Source organism: Plectropomus leopardus, chromosome 21, assembly GCF_008729295.1.
Source record: "Plectropomus leopardus isolate mb chromosome 21, YSFRI_Pleo_2.0, whole genome shotgun sequence".
NCBI lineage: Eukaryota > Metazoa > Chordata > Actinopteri > Perciformes > Serranidae > Plectropomus > Plectropomus leopardus.
In genome coordinates this window covers 8,221,973-8,236,430 of record NC_056483.1, presented here as the reverse complement: position 1 = coordinate 8,236,430, position 14,458 = coordinate 8,221,973, and the positions used below count along the sequence as shown (strand labels likewise).

At 39.9% G+C, this 14,458-nt stretch overlaps 1 protein-coding gene across 2 annotated transcripts in view; it reads left to right on the top strand.

Annotated features, from left to right (window-relative positions):
- The first annotated feature begins 2,999 nt into the window (after positions 1 to 2,999).
- The window catches only part of rnf32 (ring finger protein 32), a 46,974-nt gene continuing 35,515 nt past the window's right edge, over positions 3,000 to 14,458 (top strand). For both annotated transcript variants that reach the window (XR_006106990.1, XM_042510219.1), the window contains exons 1-7: positions 3,000 to 3,043; positions 3,624 to 3,849; positions 5,760 to 5,902; positions 7,274 to 7,431; positions 8,234 to 8,342; positions 12,200 to 12,367; positions 13,190 to 13,424. Coding sequence is in view for 1 of the 2 variants with exons in the window: in XM_042510219.1 (XP_042366153.1) it covers positions 3,029 to 3,043; positions 3,624 to 3,849; positions 5,760 to 5,902; positions 7,274 to 7,431; positions 8,234 to 8,342; positions 12,200 to 12,367; positions 13,190 to 13,420 (1,050 nt within the window). In the remaining variant the exon portion in view is untranslated. The remainder of the gene's footprint in view (positions 3,044 to 3,623; positions 3,850 to 5,759; positions 5,903 to 7,273; positions 7,432 to 8,233; positions 8,343 to 12,199; positions 12,368 to 13,189; positions 13,425 to 14,458) is intronic.

The window sequence follows — 14,458 nt, the reverse complement described above, 5'->3', positions numbered from 1 at the left end:
ACTCACGTGTTGATGCTTTATTTATTTATATTGAGGTGTGGATTCGAGACACATGACTTGAACTTGAGTCACAAATTTGATGACTTTAGACTTGCGTTGACAAAATGCACGACTTCACATGGATTTGAGCTTTTTGACTTGAAAATACTCGATATCTTCTCCCAAGCCCAAAGATAGGACTGTTATTTAAAAAGTGTGCCACAAATAGATTAATTTCCCTCCATTTCTTGAATCAACTAACATTAACGCTATTCATTCCCAGCAGGTCAACACTTAAATCCCCAGATGATCCATTTTGTTCAGACTGTTCTCACTCCCAACTCGTCAAAACAAATGCTTTGTCACTGGATGCATAAAGGCACTTTTAACATCGCTTTGATGAGCTTTTTCTGATGCTGCCGGCATAGGATGGGTGGATTTGAGATGGATGGGTCAAACAAACTAGACTTTCACCAGAGAGAGTGCTGTTTGGTTCCCGTGTGAAACCAAACGTCAGTTTGCTTTTAATAACAACCTAGTGTGCGCAGCATTCTGTATTATGAATTTATGAAAACTTTATTGTCCACAAATGTGGAAATTTTCTTTCAGTTTCACCATAAAATACGTAAAAGGCATGCTCAAAGAACATAAAAATATGAAATAAAAAGGACAGCACCCATTTGAGCAGATCTAATTTACAATAAATGAATATTCATGAAGAATGATCATACCATCTCAGGTATGTCTCAGGAGCACCACCCTGTACAGCAGGTATGAGTCTCCTCATTTATCATCTTGGCAGCACATGAGGCAAAAGATTTCTTGTAGATAGATGGATAGAGATGCAACATGACGTATGTCCTGTGATGTTACATCATGTGTTTTTTCTAAACATAACTATGTGCTTTTGTCACCTAAATTTAAAAAGGTAGACCTAAAAATTGTAAAAGCATCCGGGATTTTTGTAAATTTAATATAACTTACTCTGTTGACATTTCATTTGGCAAAGAGTCAACTGTGACTAGTTTAGGACTTAAGACTTGAATTTTGACTTAGGACTTATTTGTGACTTACAAACAATGATGTAGTCTCATCTCTTCTATTTACTAAAGTATTGATTGTTGTCATGTTTGTCTCACGTCATATTTTCTACAGGTGTCAAAGAAGACTCAATTTTCTTCCGTTTGTTAGTTTAAAGTCATGGCAGCTCTGTATCAGCAGCGCAGTATATGCGTGAGCGCTGAAGAACTCACTGTTCCTTTTCAACCTGTTGTCGGTGCAAATTTGCAAAGCAGTTTCTACGCACAGTTTTTTTTCCTTCTTTTTTTTCAACCTTTCGCTTAAGTCATCAGCTCTTTGCACGTCAAGCTGAGTTGTCTTTTCAAAAATACCACAGATCAGGTAAAGAGGTCCGGGGGGAAGAAAGTTAAATAAAAAGCTCTTTAAAATGGTATTCATAAAGAAAAAGACAAACAATGTACTTGTTGAAAATAAAAGCGCACACAGAAATCCATTCTGATGACAGTTGGAAGAATGCAGGCTTTATGGGGGACTTGAGCCCCATCTTTGCCATATCTTTTAAGCATGATTATTTACTTAAAACAACAAACCAAAGCCCAAAGTCTGGCATTGTGGACGACAGGCCTTTGATTGAGCTCTGAGCTTGAATTCTTAACTAATAAATTGTTCCACGCCTTTGTCTGGGGCATTAACAGCAGTGGTCTGCGTTTTTCTTGCCCTAATCTCAAGAATGCAGCAGCCTCTTGAGAAGCTCAGGGGTTTCCTCCTCTCCCAGAGCCAGGTCTTCACTTTGTTTTCTTAGAGGACTCCCTGGATTGACAGGCCTCACCGTTAGCCCTCTCCTCGGCCATCTGTTTTCACCAATTCTGACTGAACACATCAAAGTCAATCAAGGCTGCAAAGCATTTTAAAAGTCCCACACCCCCGCGCCGTGTGTGAGAAATAAAGCAAACTTTTCATCAGCCTCACAAAAAGAGACGGTTTGGACTGTGTGTTTGTGTGTATGGTTTTCCATGTAAGGGTGACCTGGGAGGGATCCCTGAGCTCACAGCACAGGTATGAGCAGCTTAGCTTTGTTCAGCGCCTGCTCTGACGACAGCTTGGTGAGTCACATAGACACATAGACTAACCTCCTTTGGTCAGGTTCCAACTATTCACTGACAACTCCCTGACAATAAAATAATCATTAGTGAGATTGAGACACAGCATTGTGTTTTCAAAGAGCAAAATTGTCCTTGCATGGTGATAGAAGGGGATAGAAAACGTTGGAAATGTAAAACTATCAGTGATGGAAGACATGTTCAAATTCTATACTGAAATAGTAAAACAATTGAAATTACATATTTTTAGGAAAATGTACTCACATATTGAAACAAAAAGTATTCGTTATGCAGCAGAATGTCGTTTAATTATTACTACTAATGGATAAATGTTTACAAATCTGTCTTTATACTGTTGGGTAGTTTAGCCCTGTGAAAGCTGCGTAAATTGGCTTGATTTCTTTTAAAAACATGGAGGAAACAACCCAAAAATGGGCAAGAAATCATTGGACTTTCACTAGTAACAGAATGTTTCCTCACTGTAGTAGGCCTACCAATACTTTTACTTAAGGGAAATAAAAGATATCAGTACTTATTCCACCACTGCTTGTAACCCCATTCCAGTGTAATTTCGTTAAATGTTATTTAGTAATGAAAGAAATGAAAGAAAAATATACTAAAGAACAGCACTTTAGTAAATGTATTTGTTGGCATTGTGAAAATTAATTCACAAGCATTAAAAACGTGATTTAAAACACAGAGACTTTAATGGGCACTTGAGAGATTCAAAGTGTTGCCCTGGTCTATAAGAATTATATAAAGAGGACACACAATTAAAATTATGGTATTTTTCAACTGAAAACATGAACCAATCAGCGAACCCAAAGGTCTCTTGCTCAGCCAATCAGAGCCAGCGATGATTCTCCGCGCGGAGAGGAGGCGGGCCTTGATTGGTTTCCTGGCAACCACTTCAACAGTTTGCTGATGGGATGGCAATGCGGAAGGTTTGGATTTTAGCTTTTTTTTTACCCCAGTTTGTACATTTGTTGACGCATGAAAATGAAAAATGATGGCGGATATATCGCCAAGGTTTCTTCTTCTTGAACATTCAGTCTTTAGACAATGTTTGACTGACGGCAGCTTCGTTAGAAAGATGAACTTTAGTTGCCCCGTTGTCCGTGTTGCAACTGCTATCTTAATTAGATAGCAAACACCTGTGTGAACTGAGCTCCACACGGTTCAGTTTACACGGACAACAAGCAGCATACCCTCTAATTTATGGATAAAATAAGGTTAGATTTACTATACTTAAGTTAAACCAGAAGCCAGCTTTTTGTGTCGTTTTTAAAAACTAATTTCTTTGACACACTTCTTGCTGCAATATTGAATTATCTTGGGCAATTATAGCATTTTCCATTTGGCCGTGCAGTGATTTATCCCTGCATTTTGCTATTATTGTGTCTAGACAGTATGAATGCATTTATTTGTATTTATTGCTTATCCTGGTCTAAGAAAAGTTTACATTTGCTTATTTGCAGCAATTTATGCAAATGCACTGATGAACTTTTATATCATATTTTACAGGGTTTGACATCGAAAGCCAGCAACAAGTTGGTGATCACCTCCGTTGCCTTTCAAGACCACATCACACGCAGCCTGCTTCATCCAGATGTCAAATTCTCTGACCCTTTGCTGAAATGCAAAAGAAAATCACCCAGAAAAAGAGTGGAGAAGAGGGGATTGGAGACACAAAATCAGCAAGAAGACAAAGAATATGTGCTTGATCCTGCTCCACCTCCTTTAACATTAGGTAAAAAAAACACACATATTGAGAACTTTTATTTATGTGGCTCATGAACAGTGTTGGGAGGGTTACTTTAAAACCTATTCCACTACAGATTACTGAATACATGCCCTAAAATATAATTTGTAACATATTCCATCAGGTTACTCAAACTAGTTAAGTTTTCTAAATACTCTGGATTACTTTTGGAATACATCAAAATTGTCATGCTGAGCTCATTTGTCAGGGTTTGATGATTTCATGAAAAAAGGCAAAAAGCTCCTGGCTGTGTATCTTCACTGCACTCACTTAAAAAAAAACTGTTTACAAGAAATGCAGGCCTCATATGAATTTAACACTGCATCCTAACAACGTGTCTACAGTGTATTCAAATTGGTTTGATTTCTTTCAAATACATGGGGTGTGTGTGTATTTATTTTATATATTTTGCTATATACTTTAACATAATATTAACTCTGAAATTACTATAAGTAAAAATATAGTTTTCAGTAATCCTCCACTCTTTTTTTAAAACTATTTTTAGATAATTTTTTTGTCACATTTCACTAAATTCTCCAAATTTGTGGACATTTCTTGCCAAGTTGTTCATGGCTTTTTTCCCCCATGTTATCAAAAAAAATCAAACCAGTTTGCTCTGGTTTCAATATGTCAAAATGGTTGTGAAAGGTGTCTGAACGGAGCACAAAAAAAAATTGATGTCGAGCCAGATTTCACAATTCAGGAGCACACGGACCAACAGACTCAGACCACCCACCTCAAAAACTGAGCGTCACAGAAGGTCCTTTCTCCCAGTGGCAATAAAACTGTACAACTCATCTCTGTAAATTCACTGTCATCCTTCCACACTCACTGCACAGTGTCAGGTTATTTCATAATAACCTGACACTTATTGTACAGTCTTATTTATTTCTTGCGCACTGCTCTTTGCACTACGTATATAGTTTTATTCTGTCATTATGTGCACTATGTGCATTGTCTTGTTTTTCTTACCTGTTTGTTGTTGTTGAGCGGAGCACTGTTACGAACAGAATTTCCCTTGGGATGAATAAAGTATCCTGATCATCTGATCATTTCAAAGTTCAAACTTTGTTACATCATGTACACAAACCAGGTATCAGCTGTGCGCTCAACTGGAGATGTCGAACACTTGAAAGATTGGCGAGTACTCTCTGGCTTCCTGTGTTTGTTCTTTTTAAACAGAACACATGTTTTCTGTTGTGATATTGACTGGAAATGACAAAGCATGTAGCCAACAGCAAGTTAGTATTAGCAATGGTCATTTACCAGAAACTTTCAGCTTCCTTGAGATCTCCCTCCAGCAAGCTGTCACCTTATTTAGGTGGAGTTTTCAAGATTCAGGATAACTTTGTCTTGACATACGCACATAGTGCAAAAACAGACATCAAGTGCAAAGCACAGAAAAATGCAACATAAAGTGCATTAAAACACTGCCCCTCATTTTACACCCTCATTATCTGAGTTTAGAACATCCACTGATAGAGGGATGAAGGAATTTTTATACCTATTCAGGTATATCAGAGTTCATATTCTGAGTACAGGAAACAAACATCGATCCAAATTAGTCTGCACTGAGCTTGAAAGAGACTGAATAAGTAAGAGATATATAAAGGAAAGTAACCACCGTTAAGCTTTCACTGTTTACCTGTTCTCCAGCCTGTCTGTGACGTCAAATGGGCACACCAAAAAAACCCACACACATGCTGGTCCGCTGCATCACACTGTAAAGAGCTCTGCTCTCTGGGCAATGCAAAAACAGTCTATTGCCTATTTTTAAGTGCCTTTACCCGTGTTTAAAAAACCTTTGTGCACACGCAAATTTTGATGGGAAAGGGGTATTAGTTGCTTATTCTATTACTCTATTAGTATATAACCAGTATATTTCTTGTTTCTTTTAGCTCAGAAGTTGGGTTTGGTGGCCTCGCCTGCAGGGAGACTGACAGAGGACGAATGGACTCAGGTCAAGACGAGGTCTGTTCAGCAGGGGGACTCAGCTCAGCCCTGTGCAGTATGCAGGGAGGAGTTTTGCCTTCAGCCTCAGGTATTCCCCCAACACAGTAGCTACTGTTACTTCTTTCTTTCTTTCTTTCTTTTTTTTTTTTTTTTTTTTTTAACATGTTTCCAATGTTCTGTCTGTCCTCAGGGAAACCTGTGTTTCCGTATACACACATGGGCACACACACAAAGCCGCCCCCAACCACCACCTCCCCCTGCAGTTCCTGTATGTTCTAATCTGTGTAGACAACTGTACAAATTTACCCATACTGCCTTGGAACTCAACTGTGACGTGATGATGTAGCAATCAGTGTGTTACTGTGAGGGTCATTCAGTCTTTTACACCTTTCCGATCCCCTTTTAAGATGCCAATCTCCTCAAGAATGCGGGACTAGAATAGGCGGCCTCACAAAGCACAGTTGCCATAGATGCACGTGTAAATATTAGTTTGACTCAGGGAAGAAAAAAAAAGTTAATTAGAGCCTGCTAACAAGGGAAAGTGACAGGAGGGAATCTTTGTTGATTTGGCATTTTCCTGCAAGCCTTCATATTGTAACAATGCGTTTGTGTGCCACAGTCTTGTGTTGCACTCACGCATTAATATGACAATTAAAAATGCTTACAGCAGCAGTTGTTCTGTTGTGTGGACTGAAATATTCGCTCATTATTTTAATACCATTAAGACATTTTCCCTAAAAGGACAGGATTTTACAAAGGACATGTTCCTCTGCTTTCAGGTCTGTTTCTTTATTGTGTGTCTGCCCACAAACTGCCGCATGTAGCCTTAAAGCATTGTGAGAAGTGAAATTTCTCAGTGGTCTAATGGCTTGTCGAGCTCCTGGAAATTGTACACTGCAGGGGGCCCTTTCACTGGTGATGGAGTGTGTTGGTCAGGCCAAAAACAATGGGAAATCAATATGCCCCCCCCTGCCCTCCAGAGATCTGAGTAAACTGGTTTGTGTGCCAAGCCCCATAGCTGCGGCTGTCTCCTTTCAGGCGATAAAAGAGTCGCTCTCACAGGTAGAGGAGACTATAGTCCAGGTCCCAGCCGGCCCACTGGGGGTCCTGCTGACTCCCTCTATCCTCTCAGCAAATAACACTTAAAGGCAGATACACACATTCACATACGTGCATGAGTACACACAGATTTAGCATGGCTTAAGGCTCACATAAACACACAGCATGTGCACAGACTGTATACAGTATGAGAGCTTTTTCTAAGCACTTTAAGAAAAAACTGAAAACCAATACATGTTCAGCAGCAGCCTCTGGAGACATTTTAACCCATATAGGCACTCAACCTATAAAATCTGTAAACTGTAAGATTGTTTTAGATGCTTCCTCTTGTTTCATCGCATGTATGATACAATTTTAGTTTCACATATACTAAGTAGTTTATGTCACTGTTTCTTTTTAGGTGTTGCTGTCTTGTTCACACGTTTTCCACAGAGCATGTTTGCACGCCTTTGAAAGATTTTCTGGGAGGAAGTGCTGCCCGATGTGCAGAAAGGAGCAGTATGAGACACGGGTGATCCACGATGCAGCTCGCCTCTTCAGACACCAGTGTGCCACCAGGTACGTGCTCAAAATTAATTTGGAAAAAAAAATCCATTAAGGCAAAATAAGAATTCATCACACAATCTCATTAAGTGACTTTTGCAAAGCAACAACTGTCATCTAGCGCTAGAGAAAAAACATCACCAAAATATGTACGAAAGGAAGTTTTATGCATTAAATTTACTCATTACTTGAATTAGTTCAGCTTCTGTAAAAAAAAAATATTTTCATAGCAAGTGTTATGTTAAAATGTTAAAAAGTCCACAAGATATGAGAATGAGACTCCTCATCGAGCAAGACTTGGTTCCACACACTTAGATACAGTCTGTTTCACTGTTGCGGCTGCAGCGGTCCCTCTCATCTCAAATGTTGTCTCCACTCGTCACTTTGACAAAAAAACATGAGAAAATAGGGTTCAGTTTAAAACAACAAAAACAAAAAAAAAAAAACAAAGTTTCAGTTTAAATAATGGAGGCATGATCAAATTGTTCATATTATAGTTGCACATAAATTTTTTTTTGTTTTACAAACTCCACAATGTTTGTACACAACCTTGTCTATATGTACTGGATATGGCTAATCTATGGCTACATGCAGTTGCAGCTAAATTGAGGCTTTACACATGAGAAAATTTGTAATTTCATTTTTCAATAAATGTATTGGCCCTGACAAGAAGCTGATGACTTAAGATAAACAAAGCAATCAGTAAATACTGTGCTCTCTCTGCAAAGCTTTATACTTTACCACATTTTTCTAACATTTGACAAATGGTTTTGAGTCACTTTTTGAATGCATTTTGTATGTTTATGTGTGTTTGTAGAATTCAAGCATGCTGGCGGGGCTATGCTGCTCGAAAAAGATACAGAAAATTGAGAAAATCCATCTGCCCAAAAGACAAACAACTGCGACGGAAATTCTTCGAAGCAAAGGTGAGTTTGGATATCAAATCTGCAGTAATCATGACATTATAGATTGATCATGAGATACATAAGGTCACATTACCTTGCATCTGTCTCCTCAAGTCTCAGTTTTTTTCCTACGTTCCACTCTGACATTTTTAAACCGTTTAGTTGGTCAAACAAAGCCTGCGACGAACATCAGATCTTGAGGGTTGAGACATGGGTTTCAGGGACTCACTGACCCCACTGCTAACACGCACACACATACACACACCTTCACCTGCTCTCACCCTCTCAAGCTCCTTTGATGCTTTGTGAATCATACACTGTTTGTCCACTAATGTGGAGAGAGTTCTGTGTTTTAGTCAAACAGTCTGGACATTCCAGGGTCAACACAAAAGCCTGATGTCTCCTGTGCATGTTTGGGGTTCTGGTTTTCCTTCATCTATCTATATATGTCTGGCGTATTTGTGTGTGTGTAGCCCTGTTACTGGGTTGGATGGAAAAAGGTGAAGAGGTGAGGTTGACCAGTGTGTTTGGATATCTGACGCAGGTTGTCATGCCAGGCTTTGTTCTCCAGTCCCATTTCAAAGCTATAAATCATGCAACGATTGGACTTGATGGAGGGATTATTTAAAGGTGGCAGCAAGTGGATGGGGTCATTTGACGCTGAGGCTATGTTGCCTTCACGGTGGCTCTCAGGAAAAGGGAACATTGCCACCTAGTGAACCTCCCCCAACTGAGGCCTCGGATGACCAAAGACGAGACCGGTCACTGTTTATTTTAACCAAACATCACTTCTTCAGAAATACAGAGTAATTTCTCATACAAATTTATCTAATAACCCTGTTTTAAAATAGGTACGGCTCCCAGGCATGCACTGTATGTCCAGTGTCTTTAGGAGCAGGCCCTGTTTATTTCCATGTGGAGTGTTGTAATCATGCAGAGTGCTCCTGTACTTCAAAGAGGCTGATTAAGCACAAGTGACAAATGTGTGAGGGCCACACTCATAAGTTGCAAGGGTCGGAGTGTCCTACCCATCCCCTTGTCAGTCTCTGTCATCCCGCCTGTAAACCATGCCTTAACGTGTCACGTAAACAAAGACACAGCATTTACCGCGCCAATTAACTCTGTTCCAACACATTAGGCCATGTCCGGGTCCACATGGAGTCATAGACGCTGTCAACCGCTTTACATTCAAGTTGTGTGATTCAGTGGTTGTGGGTGGTCATGAGGTTGTCTCATATCTTTTGTCACACTGGGGATGATCTTCAAGAGCCGTGAGCTCTGCAACACAGCGCTGACAGGTCTGATTGACTTGATTTTCAAGGGGAAGACTTATTTGCTTAGCTGACTGTAATTCAAACAGGCGTGTTAGTGCTGGGCTGGGACCTGTGTGAGACGGAGAAACCTATTCTCTCAGTTTTTTCTTGTGATAGCAGGAGGCCATAAAGCATCTTTGTATGATGAAGCCACAGGTGTTCCCTGGAGCAAAAAAAAAAACTCACATATTAGGTCAATTTCAGAAATCTTATCAGCTGATCCTGATGCCCAGCTTTCAATTTTTACTCACTTTGGAGGTCCGACCCTGAGTCAACACATTAAGAGGGACACTACCGATATCTAGATGGATTGCCGTGAGATAACGCATCTGCGCTCCGCCTCCTCTTCCCCCTCTGTGTCCGCTCCTGTTCGCATCTCCTGTAGAGCAAGGCAAAGTTCACCAGAGGCTGTGCTGTTTGCACTGGCTGTGGAAAAGTCAGCCAGCCTCATAAAACCCTCCATCCGAACGGTCAACAGTTGTTTAATTAGTGATAAAAGCCTCGCTGTAAAGCAATTCTGATGTCACTATGACAGGCTAAAGTATGGGGTTTGTTTTTTTGTATGTGAGTGTGTGTGTGTGTGTGTGTGTGTGTGTGTGTGTGTGTGTGTGTGTGTGTGTAGGTGTGTCATAGACAAAGAAAACAAGTGCAGTGTGCAAGCTGGTGCTGAGGCTAATGCTACTCAGATAACATGTTGCAGTAATTACATTACTTTTCCCAGAGGTAGTTTAGAGCTGCATCTGTTAGTTGATTGACAAAAAATGATCAGCACTTAATTTCATAAAGTAATCTTTCATGCAAAAATGCCAAACAATACCAAGTTCCAACTTTTCAACTGTGAAGCTTTTAGATGTTCCAATACCATTTTTTCCATTTCCAATACCAATTCCAGTACCTGAATTTGCGCATTGACCAATACGGAGTACCAATCTGATGAAGTTTAAATAAAGATATAAATTTTAAAAATCAGGAGCTGTATATTACTAACGCTGAATCTACAACCTTGCATACTGTACGTTTCCTTTTCAGTGGTGGGACTTTCCAGCCTAGATTAACGTTAACGTATTTACCAGAAATCAAGTATTTTTGTCACCAGTAGTTACCAGTGGCTGCACAGCGCAACTTGCTGTGTAGGCTTCTATTTTAAAGAGAAAGAACTGATTTCTGTTGAAATTGCGGTTTTATCCAAATGTGCACTACTTTTAAGTTTATTAATAATTATGTAGTATTGGATTTGTGCTTAGACTACGAGCTTGCTGATACCTGATCCAGCATTTTGGACAGTATCAGAGGCTTTCCAATTCTGCTATCTAAAGAATGAATGAATGAACTTCAGGTTTTGGTCGGTTGTTCAGACAAAATAATCAATTTGACAAAGTTTGCCATGGGTGTTCATCGCTATCTTTTAACATTTTTGACCAAACAGTTTATTAAGTAATTAATTGAAAAAAAGCAGATTAATCGTTGCCTGATATTTAGACAGAATTGTCAACATGTTACACTTCGTTTCCATGTTCACTCAGCTTGAACTCAGTTGTGTGGGTGGATTAAAAGGTCTGGACCCAGGCAATATTAATCAGTCAGTTGCAGCCCTACTAAAATGTATAGTTTTATGTAACTTTAATCACATACATTCATTGAACCAGTGAACCAACTGTCAGTGGATGCAGTTTGCTCAGTTGTCATGGAGATGGTTTGAAGATGCGGATGCTTACGTTACATGCAGACATTTACATTAATTGGTCAGTTGCACACTGCTGTTGGAACTTATTTATATAAATAGCCTGTTCATTGACTATTGAATATGTTCTTGATATAAAATGCATATGCAGGCATTAATTGTTGCCTAGCAACAGCTGCTGTAAATGGCAGAAAACAGATGAGTTCTGGGAGGACAGACAATAGAAAGAAGTCTTTTGAAATGGTCAATATGAGTATGCAAGAGGTGCCAGGTGCTTCAATAAATAGAGATACTTATATAAAACACCTAATACGGTTCCAAGTCCAACTCTCACAAGATTGTCAAAATGCCCAAATTACCAGAAAAAATAAAATTAGTGGTAGCTATGACCCTGTATAAAAATACCACTATTAGATTTAGGTTACGTCTAGGTAAGAGACACTGCTCCCCAAATCCAGAACCCTGTCTGCTGGATAAACAGCTCCAGAAATATGGCAGTAATTCAGACATTAAGCAATTATCATGGAAGAGAGAGTAGTAAATATTAGGTAGTAATAATATTAGTAATATCTGCCCAAACAATGTGTCCAAGACAGAGGAGAGAACATGTTTATGTGAGTGTAGAGGACAGACAAGGTGTCAGAGATTTGTGTGTTTCCACGTTTTTCAGCACTGTATTCCTTTTTTTACTGGTTTCCATTAATTCTCCATGTTAGTGGGAGACGTGACTGTATTGATCTGGCTGTTTAACAACTGCACCCTGTCAGCATGCCTCAGCCATTACAATACACACAAACAATTAGCCTTCGCCGAAAACACGACTCTATTGTGTATCTGAATGAAACATGCCTCCTTTGTGCCACTAAAATGGTTTTTCTAATTAGTTGCAGGAGTTGAATGACAGCTTTGTCCGATACTGTCACACCGACACGGAGGCTTTTCTGAGTGATATCAACCGCTCCCTGTCATCAAGCAGACGAGTGTTCCAGCAGCTGGAGAGAAAGCACGTCTCCGAGCCTCAGGAGAGCGACTGGGACCGAATACAGAGCCAGGTCAGAAACAACTAGGAGCCACTTCTGTCATTAAACAAGGCCCCGTAAAAACGTCTAATCCCAGTCTTCTTCTCCCAGCCTTGCCTTTCCCTTGACATGTTAACGCTTGCATGGGGACGACAGCATCACAGCTGCTGTATAGAAAGTACACCTCTCCAGAGGTGATCATTCACTTTATCAAATGAATGGCAGTGGGTAGACGAATAATCCTCCGTATTTACAAAAAACTCAAGTCTGTCTGATAATGCACGGCAGGCTTTTCATCGCCCTGACTGCTGTGGAGGAATTGAAAAGACATTAAGATTTTCTGTTCCATAAGGCTCCATTGTTGGCTTTCATTGCAGCCAGTACCATTTTCCATAGAGGGGGCGGGGTGTGTGCAAAGAAGATGTCTTTTTTTTTTTTTCTTTATCTGGTGTGAAAAGGTTGAGCACAAGGCAGGAGTGGCTCAGCCTTGACATGGAGTATCAAACAGTGAATGTGCTTTCAACACATGCCTTGCACCTTTTCCACGGGTGCAAACTCTATAAAGCCGAGTACAGCTCGTTGTGAAACGTTTAACGGTCGGGCATGGCAATCCTTAAATACAGGAAGCTGTCCACAGTTAATCACTGAAGCTGTGCGTGTGTTGCTTTGTTTTTATAAGGATCACTGATAAAAATGTTATCACCTTGTGTGTGATCAAACCTGTCAGATGGCTGACAGCAGATTTGATTCAGAGTTTATAATGACAGAGTGGCAGGGATAAAGTTACTGTTACTTGTGCAAAAATTACATTATATAAGTAGACAGAGACCTTACTTTGTGTTTACAACTCAACAGGTTATCCAGAGAGACGTCTGGGACTGCCCCATCTGCCTGACTGCGTTGTGCAGCCCGAGCCTCCTGACAGCAGCGGGTACATCCGGTCATCAACAACGCAGACGCACTGTGCTACTGTCCTGTTCCCACGTCTTCCATCAGCGCTGTCTGGAGTCCTTTGAGGCCTTTTCTACGGAGAGCAGACCCTCTTGTCCCCTGTGCAGATCTGTCTACCACAAAAAACTCATCTAAACAGGTACTAGTTTATGCAAGATGGCATTTTAGATGATGTGATATTGTAATTTGAAATTTTCGGTTTTGGGAGGAGTTGATTGCTGTAACTATTTCTTGGCAAACAGCAGCCAATAGAGGTACCTTTTGCAGTCTTATCACTGTGAGGTTGCAGGTTCTGTGCCCTACATTTGGTTGGTGAGAAATAGTTACAGCATGTGATCTCTGTGAAGCAAAATAGTTCTTTTTACATTATGGTTTGTGCTGGTTAAAGGAATACTTCACCCACAAGATGAGAATTTTTTTTATCAATTACTAACCCCTGTGTTGAAAACTTTTTTTGTGTGCCTCAATGGTGAACAAAGAATAAAAAAACAGGAAATTCTTGATGAATTAAAATGATAGAGGACCTCGGGCTGTAATGAAAACTGCACCACTGCATTATGACCATCACGTGACGCTACCGTAGTTAGAGGTCATCATCATCATCACTATATTTGTCTTCCTTTTTTATTGAGCAAGTGTGACAAATTCATTAAAAATATGCTGCTTTGCTCTGATGCTTCCCCTCTGTCTGCAGCCATGACTCTGTAGCTTCACTCAGTGTCGCACCAACAGCACTTTCTGATTGTTTAGACTTCACAAGTAACTCATCATCAGTGAAAGCTGCCATGCCACAAACGGACAGCAAAGACGGACACTGTAACTTCTGCTCCAGTGAGCGAGCAGATTTGAAGCTGTATGTCAAATGCAAGACAGCAGACATTACTGGCAGTTAACCAAATTGTGGTGATATGTCGATTTTTCATTGTGGACAGAAAAATGTGGTAGTGTTTTGAATCAAAAGGTTTTAGCAAACATGCATGCATTCGGGAAATACTGAGCATGAGACTAATACTGCATGATTTTTGTAAGAGTTTGGAACTTTATGTTTTGATAGAGTTTAGCTCTTGTTAAACACAAGCCACCTTAACATCGATTTATGAATGAATTTTTGGATTCATCATTCACTGTGGAGCCTTACCAGAAAAACAAATTTTTCTTCACAAATTCAGCGTA